The 17,172-nt window shown below is 50.5% G+C and overlaps 1 protein-coding gene across 1 annotated transcript in view; it reads left to right on the forward strand.

Annotated features, from left to right (window-relative positions):
- Positions 1-5,766: 5,766 nt before the first annotated feature.
- The window catches only part of XKR6 (XK related 6), a 188,274-nt gene continuing 176,868 nt past the window's right edge, over positions 5,767-17,172 (forward strand). Inside the window, exon 1 of the mRNA XM_039378217.1 lies at positions 5,767-6,500. Within this exon, the coding sequence (XP_039234151.1) occupies positions 5,791-6,500 (710 nt within the window). The 5' untranslated portion in view covers positions 5,767-5,790. The remainder of the gene's footprint in view (positions 6,501-17,172) is intronic.

The following is a 17,172-nucleotide window of genomic DNA, read 5'->3' on the forward strand; positions in this document are numbered from 1 at the left end:
AGAAGAGAAGGCTCCAGAGAGACCTTACTGCAGCCTTTTAGTACTTGAAGAGGGCCTGTAAGAAAGATGGGGCCAAAGGGGACAAGTGGTGATGGTTTTAAATTGAAGGAGGGTCAATTCAGATTAGATATAAGAAATAAGGTTTTTACAATGAGTGTGGTGAGGCCCTGGTACAGGTTACTCAGAAAACCTGTGGCTGCCCCATCCCTGGAAGTGTTCAAGGCCAGGTTGGACAGGGCTTGGAGCAACCTGGGCTAGTGGAAGGTGTCCCTGCCCATGGCAGGGTGTTGGAGATGAACTCTAAGAGATCACTTTCAACCTAAACCATTCCAGGATTCCAGGATTCTATGGAACTGCTGCCACAGGAAGATAAGCAAGAGACAAGTAATAGCAAAAGCAGCATCCTGTTAATCCTCCCTAGGTATAAACATGTAGCATTCAAAAATATTAATAGAAATTAGCAAAGTTAATCAACAGAAAGACTGGTCCAAATGTGTTTTCTAAGCCAAGTTCACGCAATAACTACTAAGTTTACCAGCATATCCAAGTTTTCATACTGCAGAGACATGAACACTGTGGCAAAGGAAGCTGGAGTCTTTTCTGCCTCATGCATGAATAAGAAAGCCACCTGCTATATTCCAGCAGTGGATGCTTTATTGTTAGTGATGATGCATGAGGCAGAAATAATGCAGTTTGATTTTTGGAGACAATACCAAGTTGAGCTTGCAAGGCTGTCAGCCCACACTCGTTTGACTTGGGAACTGAGCAAACAACATGGAAGTAATTGATGGAAACTAATGACACAATAAGATGTCATTTTTTTCTGACCTACTTTGCTTAAAGTAAATCCCCATTAATTGTAATTATCTGTACTCCACGTACACCAAACTCTCAGCTGGATCCATCCCCCAGTTATTTAAATGAGGTACTTCCAGATTTACACAACTCTGATTCTGGCTTACATACCTCTCTATATATAGTGTTTGTTCCCCTGATCTGAATAAATGCCTGGAAGATGGAAGACCACACAGCTCAATTAGTGTATTGATCAGGACCAAAAAAGCCTTTACCCAGGCAGCACAAGGAGGTTATGATCCCATGCCGGGGTGCTGCCAGAGCACCAAACACTCCTCCCATTCCTGGTGCCTCGCTGGTGCTTCTGGAGAACAGAGAGAGTATGAAATGCAAGGCACAGACAGATCAGCTCCCAGTGCTGCGAGGGAAAAACCCTGGCTAAACACGTTTTATAAATACTTGCAGATCTCAGGGTCACCCAGAGTTTACCCAGACCTCCGGACAGAAGCGCCTCCAGCGCGATGGAAGCGTGGGATGGCGCTGAGCGCCAAAAAAAGCTTCCTCCTCTCAAAAATGTGGGTTGAGAGATCTCAACATGGGTGTGATTGACACTTACAACTTCCAAAAAATCCCTAAAAATACCATAGTGTTGGCTAATAAAAGAAACAGGCTCTGACTAATGACTTCCAGCTCTCTGGAAGGGCCAGGGCTACAAGGGAACAGCTCTTGTTGATTGAGAGGGCAAAGCACCATTCCCATGTCCTTGGCCAAAGCCACCACGCAGCTGTGGCTGTGGGTACCACGGAAATCAGGAAGTTGTGAGGAGATTTGGACGTGGCTGCATCTCTGCTGTGTGCTAGGAGAGTGAGCAGGAGCTGGAGAACATCATGGGATAATCAGGAATTAAGATATAAGAGGTGGAGATATCACTTCTGGCCACCCACGGAGTCATGTATCCATGAGTCATCGCCTGATGCAGGAAGGAACGTAGCGTTCCATGCATCCAAATGGACAAGATCTTTCCAAGGAGAGATGATCTGGGATGGAAGACCCTTCAAGGGCTTTCATCCCAGCTGTTTATCGTTCCACACTGGCATGCATTTTCCCTGATAAGATTATGAAGCTCTGTGTTGAAGTGAGTTACTTTTTTATTTTAGTCTCCCGTACTCCTACTGGAAAGATCTTCCGATTTCCAGCCTAAATATATTCCTGGCCAGTTCCTACTCATTTACTTTTCCACCGCTGCCCTTCAGTGTCCCAGCGCCTTTCCCTTCGCTCGCATTTACTTTCCAGGGTATATTTATAGGCAGAAAACTCCTTCTCCAATCTTATTTTTGCTAAACTAAAGAAGCCAAATTCTTTCAGCTCACAGGAGAGAAAGGCAGACTCTCCCAACCTCTGATCTAAGCCTGGCTCTTCCCTGCACAAATTCCAGCCTGACTTTGCCCTTCTTGGACACCGGTGGTCACAACTGCACTGAGAAATTGGGAGGCAGTGCCAGCAGTGTGCTGTATCATGTCATCTCTTGCCCAAGCAGCTGCTTTTCGCATCTTGTGTGCCAAAATCCTCAACTGCTGCCTTCTCCCACCCAAATGTCTCATCACACAAGTTTGGGTTGTTTTTGTATCAAAACAGATGACTCGTCTGCCCCCTTATTGGTTCGTGAAGTGCAACGTGCAACCTACACTTCTATTTAAGTAATAACACCAAATAGTGTTATTACTTCTGTGTTGTTTTGCTTTTTCTTTTCTTCCCCCCTCTTTCTAATCATATGTAGCAAATCTGCTTCACAGAAAAGTTTGAAGGGATGAGGAATGATTCCATTTATATCTCCTTGTGCTGCAAATCAGAAGTTGAAGCTTAATCTGGGTGCTTCCCATCCAAAAATACAGGTCCCAGAGTCCTTATTTCTTACTGCTGGGAGAATTAACATCCATATTTAGACTTGAAAGTGTCCAACAGGAGAGGGATTTTATGTTATATATATACTTTTATACATGTCTTATGCACGTGAAGGGCTGGTTTGTGTCTTATCTATTTCCATATTCTTGCAATAGTTTAAGTGGGCAGAAAATAAGAGAATATCTGCAACATTTGGGTTGGTTATCATGGGGACCTGTGGGATCATGTCCTCTCCATTTCTTTTATATAATATCGATAATACCAGTTTTCTCCTTTTAGAGAACTTTGTGCTAGAGTTTCACTCCAATTGACTTCAGTTTGGTCACATCCAGGTGTGCATCAGGTGAATCCACCTGGCTAATGCCAAAAACTTTGCTTTCTGCTCCTTTTCTCCTGTTTCTCCACCATAGGAGGATCCAATCATTTCAAAACCAGCAGCACTTTTCAGACCTCACAAAACTTTTGAGCTCCTTCAACTCGGAAACACCAAGTACACCCTTCCCAGGCAGCCTATTTAATATATGCAAGTCATCCCACTTTTCTTAGGATTAAATTAACTCTTCCTCCCTGCAAAAAGCATTTTATCTGCATTTATGCACTTTTCTACCTTCTGGGAGTTTTTTTTTTCCGTGTTGAAATTTAGACTCTGCAAAGCAGCAACTTTGGCAGCCAGTTCTGGAGCCCTGAATCTCTCAGCCCTGATTTTTGCCACAATTTAAAGAAAAAGACACAAGAGAAAGGGTAGAATTCAGACTCCCATAGAAAGGGGTAGAAGCAGCAGCTGGAGGAGGATCTGGAAGGAGCATCCTTATGAGACGGGAAAAAGCACAAATGGTAAAGAGGGAAGATTGTAACCTACAGAGGACAGCACAAGACAGCTCAGAAAAGATGGATATGATGAATGAACAGATGTGTAATGGGGAACTGGGGAGGAAGGACCCTGAATTTGGCTTCCCAGCCTGCCAGTGGGTTCTTTGGTGAAACAGCTGCCTGGGGTGCAGCTCAGCCCCAGGCAGATCCCAAAAACAGAGCAGGGAGTGGCTTCCTCAGCTTGTCAGAGGTTTCTCCAGCATGGAGCTGAGCCCATGGAGAGGAGCTGGTTGGTCTGCCTGACTCCATAAGAACAGGGTGGGAGAAGCAGTGTCCCCCAAAGTGGGTAAGGAAAGGACAAGAGGAGAGGAGAGAGAGGATGTGTGATCCCTATGTTAGAAATAAAGGGACAGGAAGAGACTGTGGTGGGGTATTTGGAAGGGCAATGAGGTGATGTGAGGTTGGGGTGCCCAGGTGGGCTTGGAGAGTGCCACTATTATCATAGAATGAATCTCAGAATGGTTTGGATTGGAAAGGACTTCTAAGATCATCTTGCTCCAATCCCCTGACATGGTAGGGATACCTTCCACTATCCCAGGTTGCTCCAAGCTCAATTCAGCATAGTGTTAAGCACTTCCAGGGATGGGGCAGCCACAGCTTCTCTGTTCCAATGCTTCACTACCCTCAGAGTAAAGAAGGGGGACCTGTGGAATGGGGAGGGACAGGAGTACCCCTTCCCCAGCACAGCCACGGGACTGAGGACAGCATAGTGGTGGTCCTGGGATTTGAGGGTGAGCAGGTGACAGGGACAGGGCAGTTGCATTTCAGAATATGGATTTGAGGGTCAAGACACTGGACGGGGGAGCTGATTTGGGAGTGGGATAGGGTCAGCACAAGGGTGTCCAGCTGAGGATGGTCTTGGGAATGCTGGTGTCAGCACATGGAATGTTTTTAATGTCCAAAGGAGGACCAGGAAGATGGTGAAGGATCTTGAAGGGAAGCCATATGAGTAGCAACTGATGTCATTGGGTTTCTTCAGCCAAGAGAAGAGGAAATTGAGGTCAGGTCTCATCGGGGTCTGCAGCTGCCTCACGAGGGGCAGTGGAGGGACCCGAGGGTGGAGCTGTGTAAGAGGAGGTTTAGTTTGGGTATTAGGAAAAGTTTCTTCCTCCAGAGGGTGATTGGGCACTGAACAGGCTCCCCAGGGCAGTGGTCAGGGTCACAAGGCTGCCAGAGCTCAAGGAGTGCTTGGACAACACTCTCAGGAACATGGTGGGATTGTTGGAGTGCTCTGTGCAGGGCCAGGAGTCAGACTTGTGGGTCCCTTCCAGCTCAGGATATTCTATGATTCTGTGAAGATTCTATGATTCGAAGATTAGAGAGGTGGAACACCTCTCCTATGAGGAAAGGCTGAGAGAACTGGGATTGTTCAGCCTGGAGAAGACTCTGGGGAGACCTTAGAGCACCTTCCAGTACCAAAGTCTTAAGCTGAGCCAGGGGAGGTTTAGTTTGGACATTAGGAAGAATTTCTTCACAGAAAGGGTGATCAGACATCGGGAAGGGGCTGCCCAGAGAGGTGGTGAAGTCTCCACTCTTGGAGGTGCCCAAGGAATGACTGGACGTGGTACTCAGTGCTCTGGGCTGGGGGACAAGATGGGGATGGGTCACAGGTTGGACTCCATGATGCTGGAGGTCTTTTCCAACCTAAGTGGTTCTGTGATTCTGTGGTTCTGTGAAATGGCCTCAAGCTGTGCCAGAGGAGGTTTAGATTGGAATATTAGGAAAAAGTTCCTCATGGAAAGGGTGGTCAGGCAAAGGAACGGGGCAGTGGTGGAGTTACCATCCCCGGAGATTTTAAAAAAAAACCGTGTAGATGTGGAACCTAGGGACGCGACTTAGGGTTGAACACGGCAGCGCTGGGTTAGTTGGGCTCAATGATCTTGGAGGTCTTTTCCAACCTAAATGATTCTGCAGGGGGGCTCCAAGAGGACTTCGGGCACGGAGCGACAGGACAAGGGGGAACGGCTTTGGGCAACGCGGTCTAGCGGAAGGTGCCCCTGCCCGCGACAGGGGGCTGGAACGAGACGGTCCCTGAGGTCCCTTCCCTGCCGCTCCCTCCCGGCTCCGGCCGCTGTCGCCGCCAGGCGGCCCCGGCCCGTCCCGCGGCCCGCGCACGGGAAGCGCCGCCCCCGGAAGCGGCGGGCGGGGGGAGCGGGCACGGGGGGGGCCGAGCGAGCGAGCGCCCGGCGAACGGGCCGGGGACGCGGCGGCGGCGGCAGCAAGATGGCGGCCAAGTCGGATGGCGGTGGCGGCGGCGGCGGCGGCGGCTTCGCCCAGCTGCACAACCTGGACGAGGCGGCGGCGGCCGCGGGCGGCGGCGGCGTCGGGGCAGCGGCGGCCGAGGTGGCGGAGGAGCCGGGCGCCAGCAGCTCCATGCACATCTGCCACTGCTGCAACACGTCGTCTTGCTACTGGGGCTGCCGGTGCGCCTGCCTGCGGAACCTTTTCAGGCGGGCGCCCGCCGCCGCCGCCGCCGCCGAGCCGCTGGCCCCGCGCCCCCCCGCCGCCGCCGAGGGGCCGCCGGAGGTCGGCGAGGCGGCCGAGAAGCCGTGGCTGGACTGCCTGTGGATCGTGCTGGCGCTGCTGGTGCTGGTGGGGGACGTGGGCACGGACCTGTGGCTGGCGCTGCACCACTACGGCCGGCGGGACTACTTGTGGTGCGGCCTCACCCTGGCCTTCGTGCTGCTGCCCTCGGTGCTGGTGCAGATCCTGAGCTTCCGCTGGTTCGTGCAGGACTTCACGGGCGGCGGGCTGGGCGCCGTGCAGGGGCTCAGCAGCCGCGGGCCGCCCATGATGGGGGGGACCGCGGGCCGGCGCGGGGGACCCGCCGCCGGGGTAGGAGGAGCCACCCCCGGGGCGCAGCGCCTCTGCAGGATCTCCGTCTGGGTCTGGCAGACCGTCATCCACCTGCTGCAGATGGGGCAGGTCTGGAGGTAAGGGGCGGCCCGGGACTCCGCCGAGCCCCCGGCGGGGCGGGCGGCGCGGGGGGCTCGGGAGCGCGGCCGCGGCGGGGGGGTGTGAGCGCCCGGCGGGAGGGGGACGTGGGTCGATGTCACCTCTTGGTTTGAGGTGGATCGGTGTCACCTCGTGATCTGACGTGGACCTGGGTCGGTGTCACCTCTTGGTTTGAGGTGGTCGTGGGGCAGTGTCACTTCCCGGTGTGAGGTGGACGTGGGGCAGTGTCACCTCTTGGTTTGAGGTGGATCAGTGTCTCCTCATGGTCTAACGTGGACGTGGGTCAGTGTCACCTCTTGGTGTGAGGTGGGTCAGTCTCCCCTCATGATCTAACGCGGGTCAATGTCACCTCATGGTTTGAGGTGGTCGTGGGTCAGTGTTACCTCGTGGTTTGAGGTGGACATGGGTCAGCATCACCTTCTGGTCTGAGGTGGGTCAATGTCCCCTGGCCAAGGTGCTCATGGTCCAAGGCAGATGTGGGTCAGTGTTGCCTCGTGGTCTGAGATGGACATGGCTCAGTGTCACCTCGTGGTCCAAGGTGGACGTGGGTCAGTGTCACCTCATGGTTTGACGTGGATACAGTTCCCTGGCTGAGGTGGGGAGCTGTCAGCTCGTGGTCTGAGATGGATGTGGGTCAGTGTCCCCTGGCCAAGGTGAGATAGATGAGGGTCATTGTCAGCTCCTGGTCTGAGGTGGACATGGGTCAGTGTCACCTCGTGGTCCAAGGTGAATGTGGGTCAGTGTCCTCTGGCTGAGCTGGGACAGGTGCAGGTCGTTGTCAGCTCGTGGTCTGAGGTGGAGGTGGGTCAGTGTCACCTCATGTTTCGAGGTGGGTCAGTGTAACCTCCTGGTTTGAGGTGGGTCACTGTCCCCTGGCTGAGATGGGGAGCTGTCAGCTTGTGGTCTGAGATGGGTGTGGGTCAGTGTCACCTCATGGTTTGAGGTAGATGTGGGTCAGCATCATCTCATGGTCTGGGGCGAACATGGATCAGTGTCATCTCATGGTTTGAGGTGGAGGTGGGTCACTGTCCCTGGCTGAGGTGGGGCAGATGGGGGTCATTGTCAACTTGTGGTCTGAGATGATTGTGGTCAGTGTGGTGCCCTCCCCATGGAGATTCGAGGGTTACTCCAATTTTGGGTGAGGAGAGACCCAAAGGGAGGAGATTCCCATAAAATGAGCCTTTGGGGTTGAGATGGGGGCCATGAAGTCGTTGTCACCTCAGTCCAAGGTGGAGCTTTGCCAGTGCTCCCCATGGTGGAGGAGCTGTCAGGGCCCCTGTTGTGCTGAGGGAACATCTGAGAGAAAGAGAAGTTCCCCCAAAATGTGTCTTTGGGGCTGAGGTGGGAGGAGTGGGATTTGTGTGTCCAAACAGGATGGTGCCCCCCATGTGGATATTTGGGAAAGAACTCCAAAGGGAGGAGACATGCCCCCCAGATGAGTGTGTGGGGCTGGGGAGAGGAGAATGGGGCTACTGTCATCTCACAGTCCAGAGGGAATGCGGATCCCATCCCCTCATGGCATGGGATGGAATAGATTCTGGCTCCGTGGGGTTGTAGATGTTGCCCCACATACATAGGGCAGGACGGGGAGGGGGTCATGGAGCTGCTCTTCCCGACAGGAGATGGTGGGGGGGACATCCCTGTGGAGGCAGGCCCGGGGCTGGGGGTGACCCTCGCAGCAGCAGCGCTGCAGAGGGAGCTCCTGTGGCCCTGAGGGGGGACTCACCCCACCACCCACCTCCTGGAGCCGTGGGACAGCCAGAGAAAGACCCCACAGAACACGGAGGCTGCTCCAGAGAGGGATTGCAGGGGGAGTGGACCCCCGGCTACCGAGTGCTGGGATGTGCCAATTCCAGAGGGTTGATGTCCCCTTGGGACAGATCAAACCTCCCGTGGGTGAGGAGGGGGTGAGGGTCTCCCCTATCCCCGAGAGCCGGCAGAGCAGGAGCCCCCTGGCTCGCTGACCACCCCCCCCAGCGCCGAAGGAGCAGGTTGGGGGAGTGGAAAAACGCAGCGTGATGCCTCGGCTGTGGCTTGGGAGGGAGAAGGAACCTTTTCCTCGGTGGGGACGGCGGTGGGGCCGCCTCTGTGAGGCTGAAGGTCAGGGAGAAGGGACTGTTCCCTCCAGAGGGAGGTCCTGGGGTGGAGGAGACGCTGGCCAGAGGAGAGGTCTAGGAAGTGACCTCGGGCTCAGCAGGAATAAAAAAGCATCCTCCAGCGTGAGCTGGAAATTACGTTATCCTCCCCAAAAAGAGCGGTGGGAGGAGGCAGGGAGGGATTCTCCAGGATGAAAGAGCCTGTGGAAGCAAACACTGCCACAGAGATGTCGGGCTTACGGAAAGAGGTGGTGTAAGGACAGCTGTAAAGACCCGGCGTGGCCCGGCGTCCTCTGAGCTGGGACGCGGGTTAGTAACGTGGAAAACCTGGGAGATTTGGGATAGGGGGCGGAGGGACGGCTCCGGGTTGTGCCACAGAGCGCTGGGAACACCCCCTTCACCCCCCGGATGGCTCAGGCTGTAGGGAAGAGGCTGCAGATGGGGGTCCATTGGGGTTTGTAGCTTTTAAAATAATCTTTAGGGATCAAAGATTTTTATTTTCCCGATTTTTTTTTTTTGAAGAAGCCGCGGGGGTGGAGGGGAGGGGACGTGCGTGGGAAGGGTGCGTGAGATGTGTACGTAGGAAATAAGCCCCTGGAACCGTGCAGTGCAACAGCAAATACATATTTCTTCTGCATCTTCAATGTCATTTGTGCAGCGTTCAAAGCACATTTGTTCTCAACTTCTGCTTGGGGGTTTATTCTATTTTTATGGGTTTTTTACGGCCGAGGTTTAGGCTGGGGGGCGGCGGGGGGGGGATGTCTGCGGGTCATGCGTGCGAGGATGATGAATTGGTCCTCGACCCTTTCTCCTGCTTCCTCTGGTGCTCCCGAGTGCTGATCCCATCAGCAAAGGCAGTTCTCGATGCAGATGCTCCTCTGGCAAGTTGGATTTTTCCTCTCCCGGAGTCAGGCAAAAGGAACGATTGTGCTTTAGCCGTGCACAAACACTCCAAGCCGTGGCACGCTCGAGTGAGCCGGTGGGGAGGGGGACGCCGGAGCGATGCCGGCAGGGACAGAGGAGGGGATACACGTGGGGGGCTGGTTTTTGGGAATATGAGGAACCAAAGCTCAAGTTGCCCAGACTTTTCCCTGCTTTGTTAATGCAGAGGAAAAACGTTTGCAGGGCTGGGAATGCCGAAGGGGACTGGCAAGGAGCACTGCAGACCGGATCACCTTAGGTGAAATCAGGGAGCTTTCTCTCCTGTTGATCCCTAATCCCACTAGCGCGCGGCTCCTGCTTTTTTTTAAGGCACGCTGGACAGCGCGGAGCTGACTCCCAGTATCTGACCAGAGGCAGAATTAACTTCCTGGGATCTGTGGAGTAGCCTCCACGAGGGTGTCTTTTTTCATTCCCACTACGGCTGTTGCAAATGCCATTAAAATTAGTCTGGAATGCGGTGATGGGAGCAAGACTGGAATGTGCTGGTTTGGCCGCCTTTGCCTGCGGCGAAACCGCTCTGTGCTGGCAAAGAGGTTTGTGCGTGGGGATGGAGGAGGAAAACCTGGGATGGTGTAAGTTCAGAGTGGAATGCTCCGAGCCTGGTTTCCTGCAGGATCACGGATACGCGTGCACAGAGCGTAATCGGGATCGTACGTTACGTAGGGGCTGTCGTGGGTGTTGCTCAGCAGCTGGAATGAAATCATAGAGAATAGAGAGGGGGCAGGTTGGAGTAGTACAGAAATCCTCCTCCCGAATCCCTCAGGGAAATCTGGGTTTGGAGTTGAGGGATAACACAATTCTTGTAGGGGCTTCTTCTAAATATCTGGAAGACTTGCCAATAAGATGATGAATAAATAACATTTTGTGGCAGAAGTATAAATACACATCCGGATCTTATTTTAGCAAGGTTGTCTCTTCATTTTGTCAGGATTGTGGGAGAAGGAGCTTGTTTTGGAGCAGTCTGGATGAGGGCTTTGTCTGCTGCTTGTGTTCTCTGCAGAGGGTGAATCGTGACCAGGCAGGAGGGCTGAGGGGGCAGTGTGAGTACTGAGGGGGGGCTTAATGATATTCCTGGTTTTTTATGTTTTTTTCTTGCTCAGCTGAGAACTGAAGGCTGTGTTAACACTGCCTGCCTGTACTGGCTGTTGGAAAAATAGTATACATTGTAAAAAATGTGTGTGTGTGTATACATATATACAGACATATTCATATTTTTAATTCTTGCTTGAAGTAGTCTGATCCCAAATGGATTCCAGGACTCTGATCTCAAATGCCATTCCCACCGATAAGGCTCAGCTCCTGGGGTTTTTACCTCCATAAATGTACGGTTTTCACCTCTCATCTCAAATCTTAGATTCTCTTGAGGACTTGAACAGTTCATCCAGACTACCCAGAAAGTGAAGGATGCCAGTTTGGGCACATTATGCTCATTACAGAGCTTCTGCTCTGCAAGATGCAAAGGGCTGTTCCTTGAGGGAATGCTGTGGTTTTGCTGGGAATAAGCTGAAGGAAGGTCGGGAGTCAGAGCTTGCCAGGGCTGTTGCTTTCACTGGAGCTGTTTAGCTTTGTAAATCTGGGAGGAACAGTTGTGGCTTGAAGCTTTTGTATCTTCAACAGTTGCACGGGTTGTGTGACTGACAGGAGTGAACTTCCCTGTCTGATGTACCTTTCCTTAACCCCTGTCAGAAGTGGGTCACTGGGTCAGGGATGCTGTCCTGGAGTACAGGGTTTATGGAGTCCGATCCCTTGCGTTGCACTGTGCTATTAAAGCAAACCTTATTGGATTCCATTAGATTAAGGGGATGTGGAGCTCAAGCTAAAATGAATGCTGACCAGCTGGAAATCGCTCTGTGTCTGGTAAACTGTCAGTAGTGGGGAGTTTTGTGACTCAAATGTACTACATTTGTGGGTTTGTTATTAAAACAGATCTGAATACGTATCTAGGAGTAAAACATTCTGTAAAAAAAAGCCCCAAGCAGACCACAACAACCCTTGTCACTGTTTTGACATTAAAACATTTTGTGTATGTGCCTGACTAACAGAAAAAATTCCTAACATTTAGGCGGAGAGTTGACATCTTTTTTATTAGTGGAAAGACCAAAATCTATGAGTTGTTCGGCTTTGGAGGTGGAAGGATGAATCAATGGGTTTAAGTGGAATATGTGGTATTTAATGACTCCATGATGAGTGGGTTCAGGCTCTCCTAAAATACTTTGCTCCGGGCTGGTCTGTGAGTTAGAGACACACAATTTTGGATAGTTTAGAAATACAGGCAGCTACAACTCAGAAGTTCTCTGCCCAAATCCCTCCAAGTGGGAGACATCTGCTTGTCAAAGAGTAGATGAAGGAGAAGCTGCTGACCTAATGCTGCCTCCTTGCCTTGGTTTGGGATGTTCAGCTCTGTAGAGCCTTTCCATAAATTTCCTGGCACGCTGGAATATTTTTTTCAGCTTTTTCTGGTTAGCTTGTCTGGCAGCTGAGTTTTTCCCTTTAGCCAAGTTTTAACAGCTTGCTTTTATAGTATGGAGTTTTGTCAGCTTTTGACAAGTTGGCAGAGGGAAGACATTCTGGGATAGATGATAAATATGTTCTCCCTACAAAATCAGGTCTGGGGTATATCTTCTTATTTTTTTTCCCAGTGAGGTTGTTCTCTCTTCCAAAAATCTTCCCCACTCCACCCCCATTTCTGAGAGCTTTCCATGGGATCTCCTGAAGGAAGTGCTGGGCTGTGGGTGTGGAGGTCCAAAGACATTGAAGTGCAGAGCATGTAGGTTGTGTGTGAGTGAAAATAATACTAATAATCCTAATAATGGTGGGAAAAAAAGGCTTTATCCCTTGGGTAGAGTCTCCATGGGCTGCGGGTGGTGGTGCTGCTCCGTGTCTTGTTGAGTGGTTCCCACTAGAGGGGGTCCAACCACAGATGTTGGAGCGGATCTGCTGGGCCAGCCTTGAGAGGGCAGGGATTTCTCCACACCTTTTCTTGGGAGAAATAATGTCCTGCCCTGACTGCTGGGAACTGGCTTTCCCACGTGGCTCACTCTTTCTGCAGAGACAGCGGGGCTTGGGGAGGTGGGGGGTGGAATTTGGAGGAGCACTGGTTTCCTCTTGGATGCTGTTGAGGAAGAGCCATGTGGTTCCCTGTGGCTGTGCAGTGACAGCAGCTCATCAGCTCTGCCCTGGTGTTTGGGGAGGAGGAAGGGGAAGCAGAACTGCTCTGGTGACCTGACTTGGTTCCTACTGGAACCAGCATGAAGTTTCCATGGCTGTCAAAGAGAAGACCAGCTGTGCCAGGTATTTTTGAGGCATCTTCTCCAGGAATCCCAAAACTATAAGGGAACTGTAAGGGAATGCTCCCACCCACCTGGTCTTTGACCAGAACATCCCCTTCCAGTTGTTCAAGCTTCCCACTGAACTCCAGGAAAAACAGCCATGCCTTGTTTTCCCACTCACCCCATGGTTTGATCTCTAATGCCAGTGGCAACCTGGAAGTGCCTTTCCTGGTGGAGGGGAGGCAGAGTGCCAAGGGGAGGAGGAAAGATGGCTCACCATTTTTCTTCTGTTAAAATCCCAGGCTCTCTATTTTCCATCTTTCCAGACACTTCCATTTTGCTGTTGGCTGCACTGAGCTACCTTTATTCCTTGCAGTGGTTCTCCTCTCCGAACAAATGTAGGTTATTCAGGGAGCATTTCTTTTAATGAAAAGGATGGAGGGAGAACTGATGGTGATAAAGCATCTCCTTGGAGCAGAGCTGCTTTTGCTGCCTTGAGACTGCAAGGAGCAGAAATTGGACATCAAACGTGTAATTTTCCTTGGGGAATGAAGGTGAGCCTATGGAGAAGTCTGGATCCCTCACAGAACTTCCATTTTGCTTTATTTCCCTCAAATCCTGACTTGATTTTTAGCACCTGACTGTGGTGAAAATCAGCAGTAGTAAAAGGCAGTGTTTTAACACCTGGCAGCTTTTAGGCAGGAGGAGCTGTGAGTCAGAGCAAGGCTTTGCTAGAGAGGAAATTAAATTGTAATTAAAGGCATAAGCAAAGAACATGTGCCAAATATTGTTACTTCATTGACCCCTCCTCCTTCTGATGCACTGGGATTCAGACTGATGGCCAAGTCTGCTTTAGGGCACTGAGATGCTTTTCCAAATGGGATCCCAAGAAAATGGGGAAAGAGCTTTCCTGGGGAGAAGGATTTTAAAAAATCCTCAACCCTTGCAACAGTCTGACAGTGGGAGGAACACCATGGCTTTCTAACCCTAGGGAGCAGAACAGCACAATCCTTGCAGGGCAGATCAACAGGCACATCCCATATCCTTGGGCTGCAGTGTCAAGAATGGTCCCAAAATCTTCTGGGTTGTGGTACTGAGCTTTTGGCTGTGTCCCAGGGTAGCAGGAGCAGCCCATTGCAGCTTCCCATGGATGGACTTTTATTTTTAATTTTTTTTTTTTGTAACTCCCCCACTCTGGAAATTTATATTTTCCACCATTCTGTATTTCAGTTTCAGCCTGTGTTTGGTTATATGGAATTGCTGTAGCACAGGAACAACATTTACAGTGCTCAGGAGAAGTTTCAGGAGCTGCTCTTTGTCCACCCCTGGACAAATTTTACCGATGGACTTTGGTTATTTCAGTGCATTATTCCTTGTATCCGAGTCTTGAAACAGCAATAAAATCAGATCTTGGCCAAGAGACAAAAAAGTAGAGCAAAAGCCCATCTCAAATGTGTCCCCAAAACTATAGTGGGACTTGGAGACTGTGCTTCTCCTCATGTCTCCTTTCTTTGGGAATCTGTGAGAGCTCAGGTTCACCTATGAAATATTCACAGTCTGTCCTTAAGTGACTTCAGCTGCACAGAAGATCCTTTGCAGAATTGGCAGCTTTGCTGAAACCTTCTGTGTTCAAGCCCAGAGCCTTTATCGTGCCCTCCTCTTCCTCTGCCCCGCTCTGCCTGGGCAGTGGCACCTTTGGGATGATTTGGTTTTCCTGCTGCAGAGGCTGTTGAGGATTTTTGTATCCCAAAGAAATATCCATGTGCTGTCATAGAGTAGAATCACAGAATGGTTTGGGTTGGAAGGGACCTTAGAGATCATCTAATTCCAGCTGTCCCCAGGCAGGGTTGCAACCTACTAGACCAGGTTTTTCTGAGTTCTGTCCAATATGGCCTTGGACACTTCTAGGAATGGGGCAGCCACAGCTTCTCTGGGCAACCTGTGCCAGGGCCTCACCACCCTCACAGCCAAGAATTTCTTCCCAATGTCAAACCTAAATCCCTCTCTTTTAGTTTAAAACCATTCTTACTTGTCTTATCACTGTCTGTCCATGTAAAAAGTCACTTTCCCTCTTTTTTTTATTCCCCCTCTGAATACCCCCTTTTGCACAGGATGGGTTGAGGGAATAGGCATCTTCTTCCTCTTCCATGGGGAATAGAACTAAGGCAGGAATCTATCCCAAAGCTGCCTCAGTGCCCTGTAGATGGTCTGTGAATGGGGACTAGGAAAACCAAGCCTACTGTGATCAGGTTTAAGTGAACGCTGCAGAGGTCCAGGTTCAGTCTGGAAAACTCACTGGGCTGCTGAGCTGCATCTCCTGGGCTGCCTTCGCAGGGAGGTGGATGAGGGAGAGGTTTCCCATAAAACTCCCACCACTTTGGCAGAACTCTTATTAAAAACTCTTCAGGAGCCACGATGCAAAAGGCTCTGGCACCTGGAGCTGCCTTTATCACTTTTCTAATTAAACCTGTGGAAAAAAACAACCCAGGTGGGAGAGGAGAGTGTCCGGCTGCCAGAGCCTCCCTCAGCTCCTGGGGCTCTCTGGGATTTTCTGTAGGGACAGGGGAGATGTGTCATGTTTCTGCCTCCACAATGGATACTGGATTTTACAACTCTCCATAAAACTCCAGGAGAGTTGGGCTTCCCCATCCTTTCAGGGACGTAGTTCAGGCTCCTCTGCTAAAGCAGAGGGAAGAGAACTATCCCTGTGAGTTTACAGCATTCCAACGTCTGGGAAAATCACCTTTTCTGTTGTAAAAGAAGAACAGTTTAACTCCTCATGCTTGGATCCTCCCCACAGGCAGTCCTGGATGACAGGACTGGCAGGAATGTGTTGCCTGATCTACCAAACACAGAAGACAGCAGTAAAGCACCAGGAGTGGTTCTGAGTTTGGGATTGGAATTCATCCCAGTTATGTCTAAGTGAGGGAAAAAAGAGCAACGGAGGCCGATGTTGTTGAAGTAAAAATTGTAAAGAGTGGTATAAGCAGAAGGCATTTAAATAATGTAAACAGTCTGGCAGGGGAGGAAGGATGGGAGGCATTCCAGAAACAAAGGGAAAATAGTTTTAAAACATGGCTAAAAATACAGCAACTCTCGAATTCCAGAGATTATCTCAATTAGCACTTTTTCAATATATCTTTACAACAGAATTGTAGGAGTTCACAAAAGATAATGGAGGCTACGAGATAGGGAGCAGTGATATTAATTTGTTTAATTAAAAGGATGAAGGGCTCTCTAAAATAAGATTCACTTATCTCCTATCGCAGGGAAGAACGAGGAGGTTTTATTGGGAAAACTGCAGCTTGTGGCGTCGTAGTGTGGAAAAGTGTGATGAGAGCCAGGGCTGGGAGGAAGAGCCCCTTCTTCAGCCTCAGCAGTTCCTTGCTCAGTGACTTGCAACAACAAATCCCTTCCCATGGGATTTATGTGCTGTTGGAGCAAAATGGGATGATTTTACGTTTCCGAGAGGATTTTGTTTCATGTTTGGAGAGCAAAAACTGGATGTTTTCCTCCAATAGAAAATCAAATATCCAGATATTGCAGCTTTGAGGGGCAGGCAGACAGGGTTTTAACTGGAATGTGGATGTGTGGAGCTGTGCTGGATGTCCTCTGGCTTTGGAGGTGTGGTGGCACATGTCGGAATTTATGTCCAGCCTCAGTTCTGCGTGTCCATCCCTTGGCCTGGGGGAGAATCATGCGTGGATATCCAGCTGGATGGTTGGAAGTGTAGGGAGAGACAGTGGGGTCCAGGGAGGAGAGAAGACCCTCATGCAGATCTAAATTAAATTAACCCCCCTGGATGTATATTAATATGTTAAGTAGCACTAAGCTCTGTATCCCAGCTCAGCAATATTCCCAGGCACTTTATTGCTTTAATGGAGGGATAAAATAGAACCTGCAATTATAGTAATTTTTTCTAATTGAATATTTTGCTTTATTCTTTCCCTTTCAAAGCATGACTGTAAGTACCAGCCTTCATAAAGCTTTGGAAATATTTATACTTTCCCTCTCTGGCAATGGGTGTAAATATGCTTTTTCTTGGGCAGACTGTTTGGGTCCCTCATGGATGAGGAGCAGAACAGCTCTGGAGAGCAGTGGGAAATACACCTTTCCCTGTTCCTTTTAACCATCTTGCCATTATTGCAGAACCATGGAATGGTTTGGGCTGGAAGGGACCTTAAGGATCATCTGATTCCAACCAGGGACACCTTCCACTATCCCAGGTTGCTCCAAGTCCTGTCCAGCCTGGCCTTGGACACTTCCAGGGAAGGGCCAGCCATATCTTCTCTGGGCAACCTGTGCCAGGGCCTCACCACCCTCACAGGGAAGAATTTCTTCCT

The sequence above is a fragment of the Pipra filicauda genome, unplaced genomic scaffold, assembly GCF_003945595.2.
Source record: "Pipra filicauda isolate LSUMZ 115617 unplaced genomic scaffold, ASM394559v2 scaffold132_size2486313_pilon, whole genome shotgun sequence".
NCBI lineage: Eukaryota > Metazoa > Chordata > Aves > Passeriformes > Pipridae > Pipra > Pipra filicauda.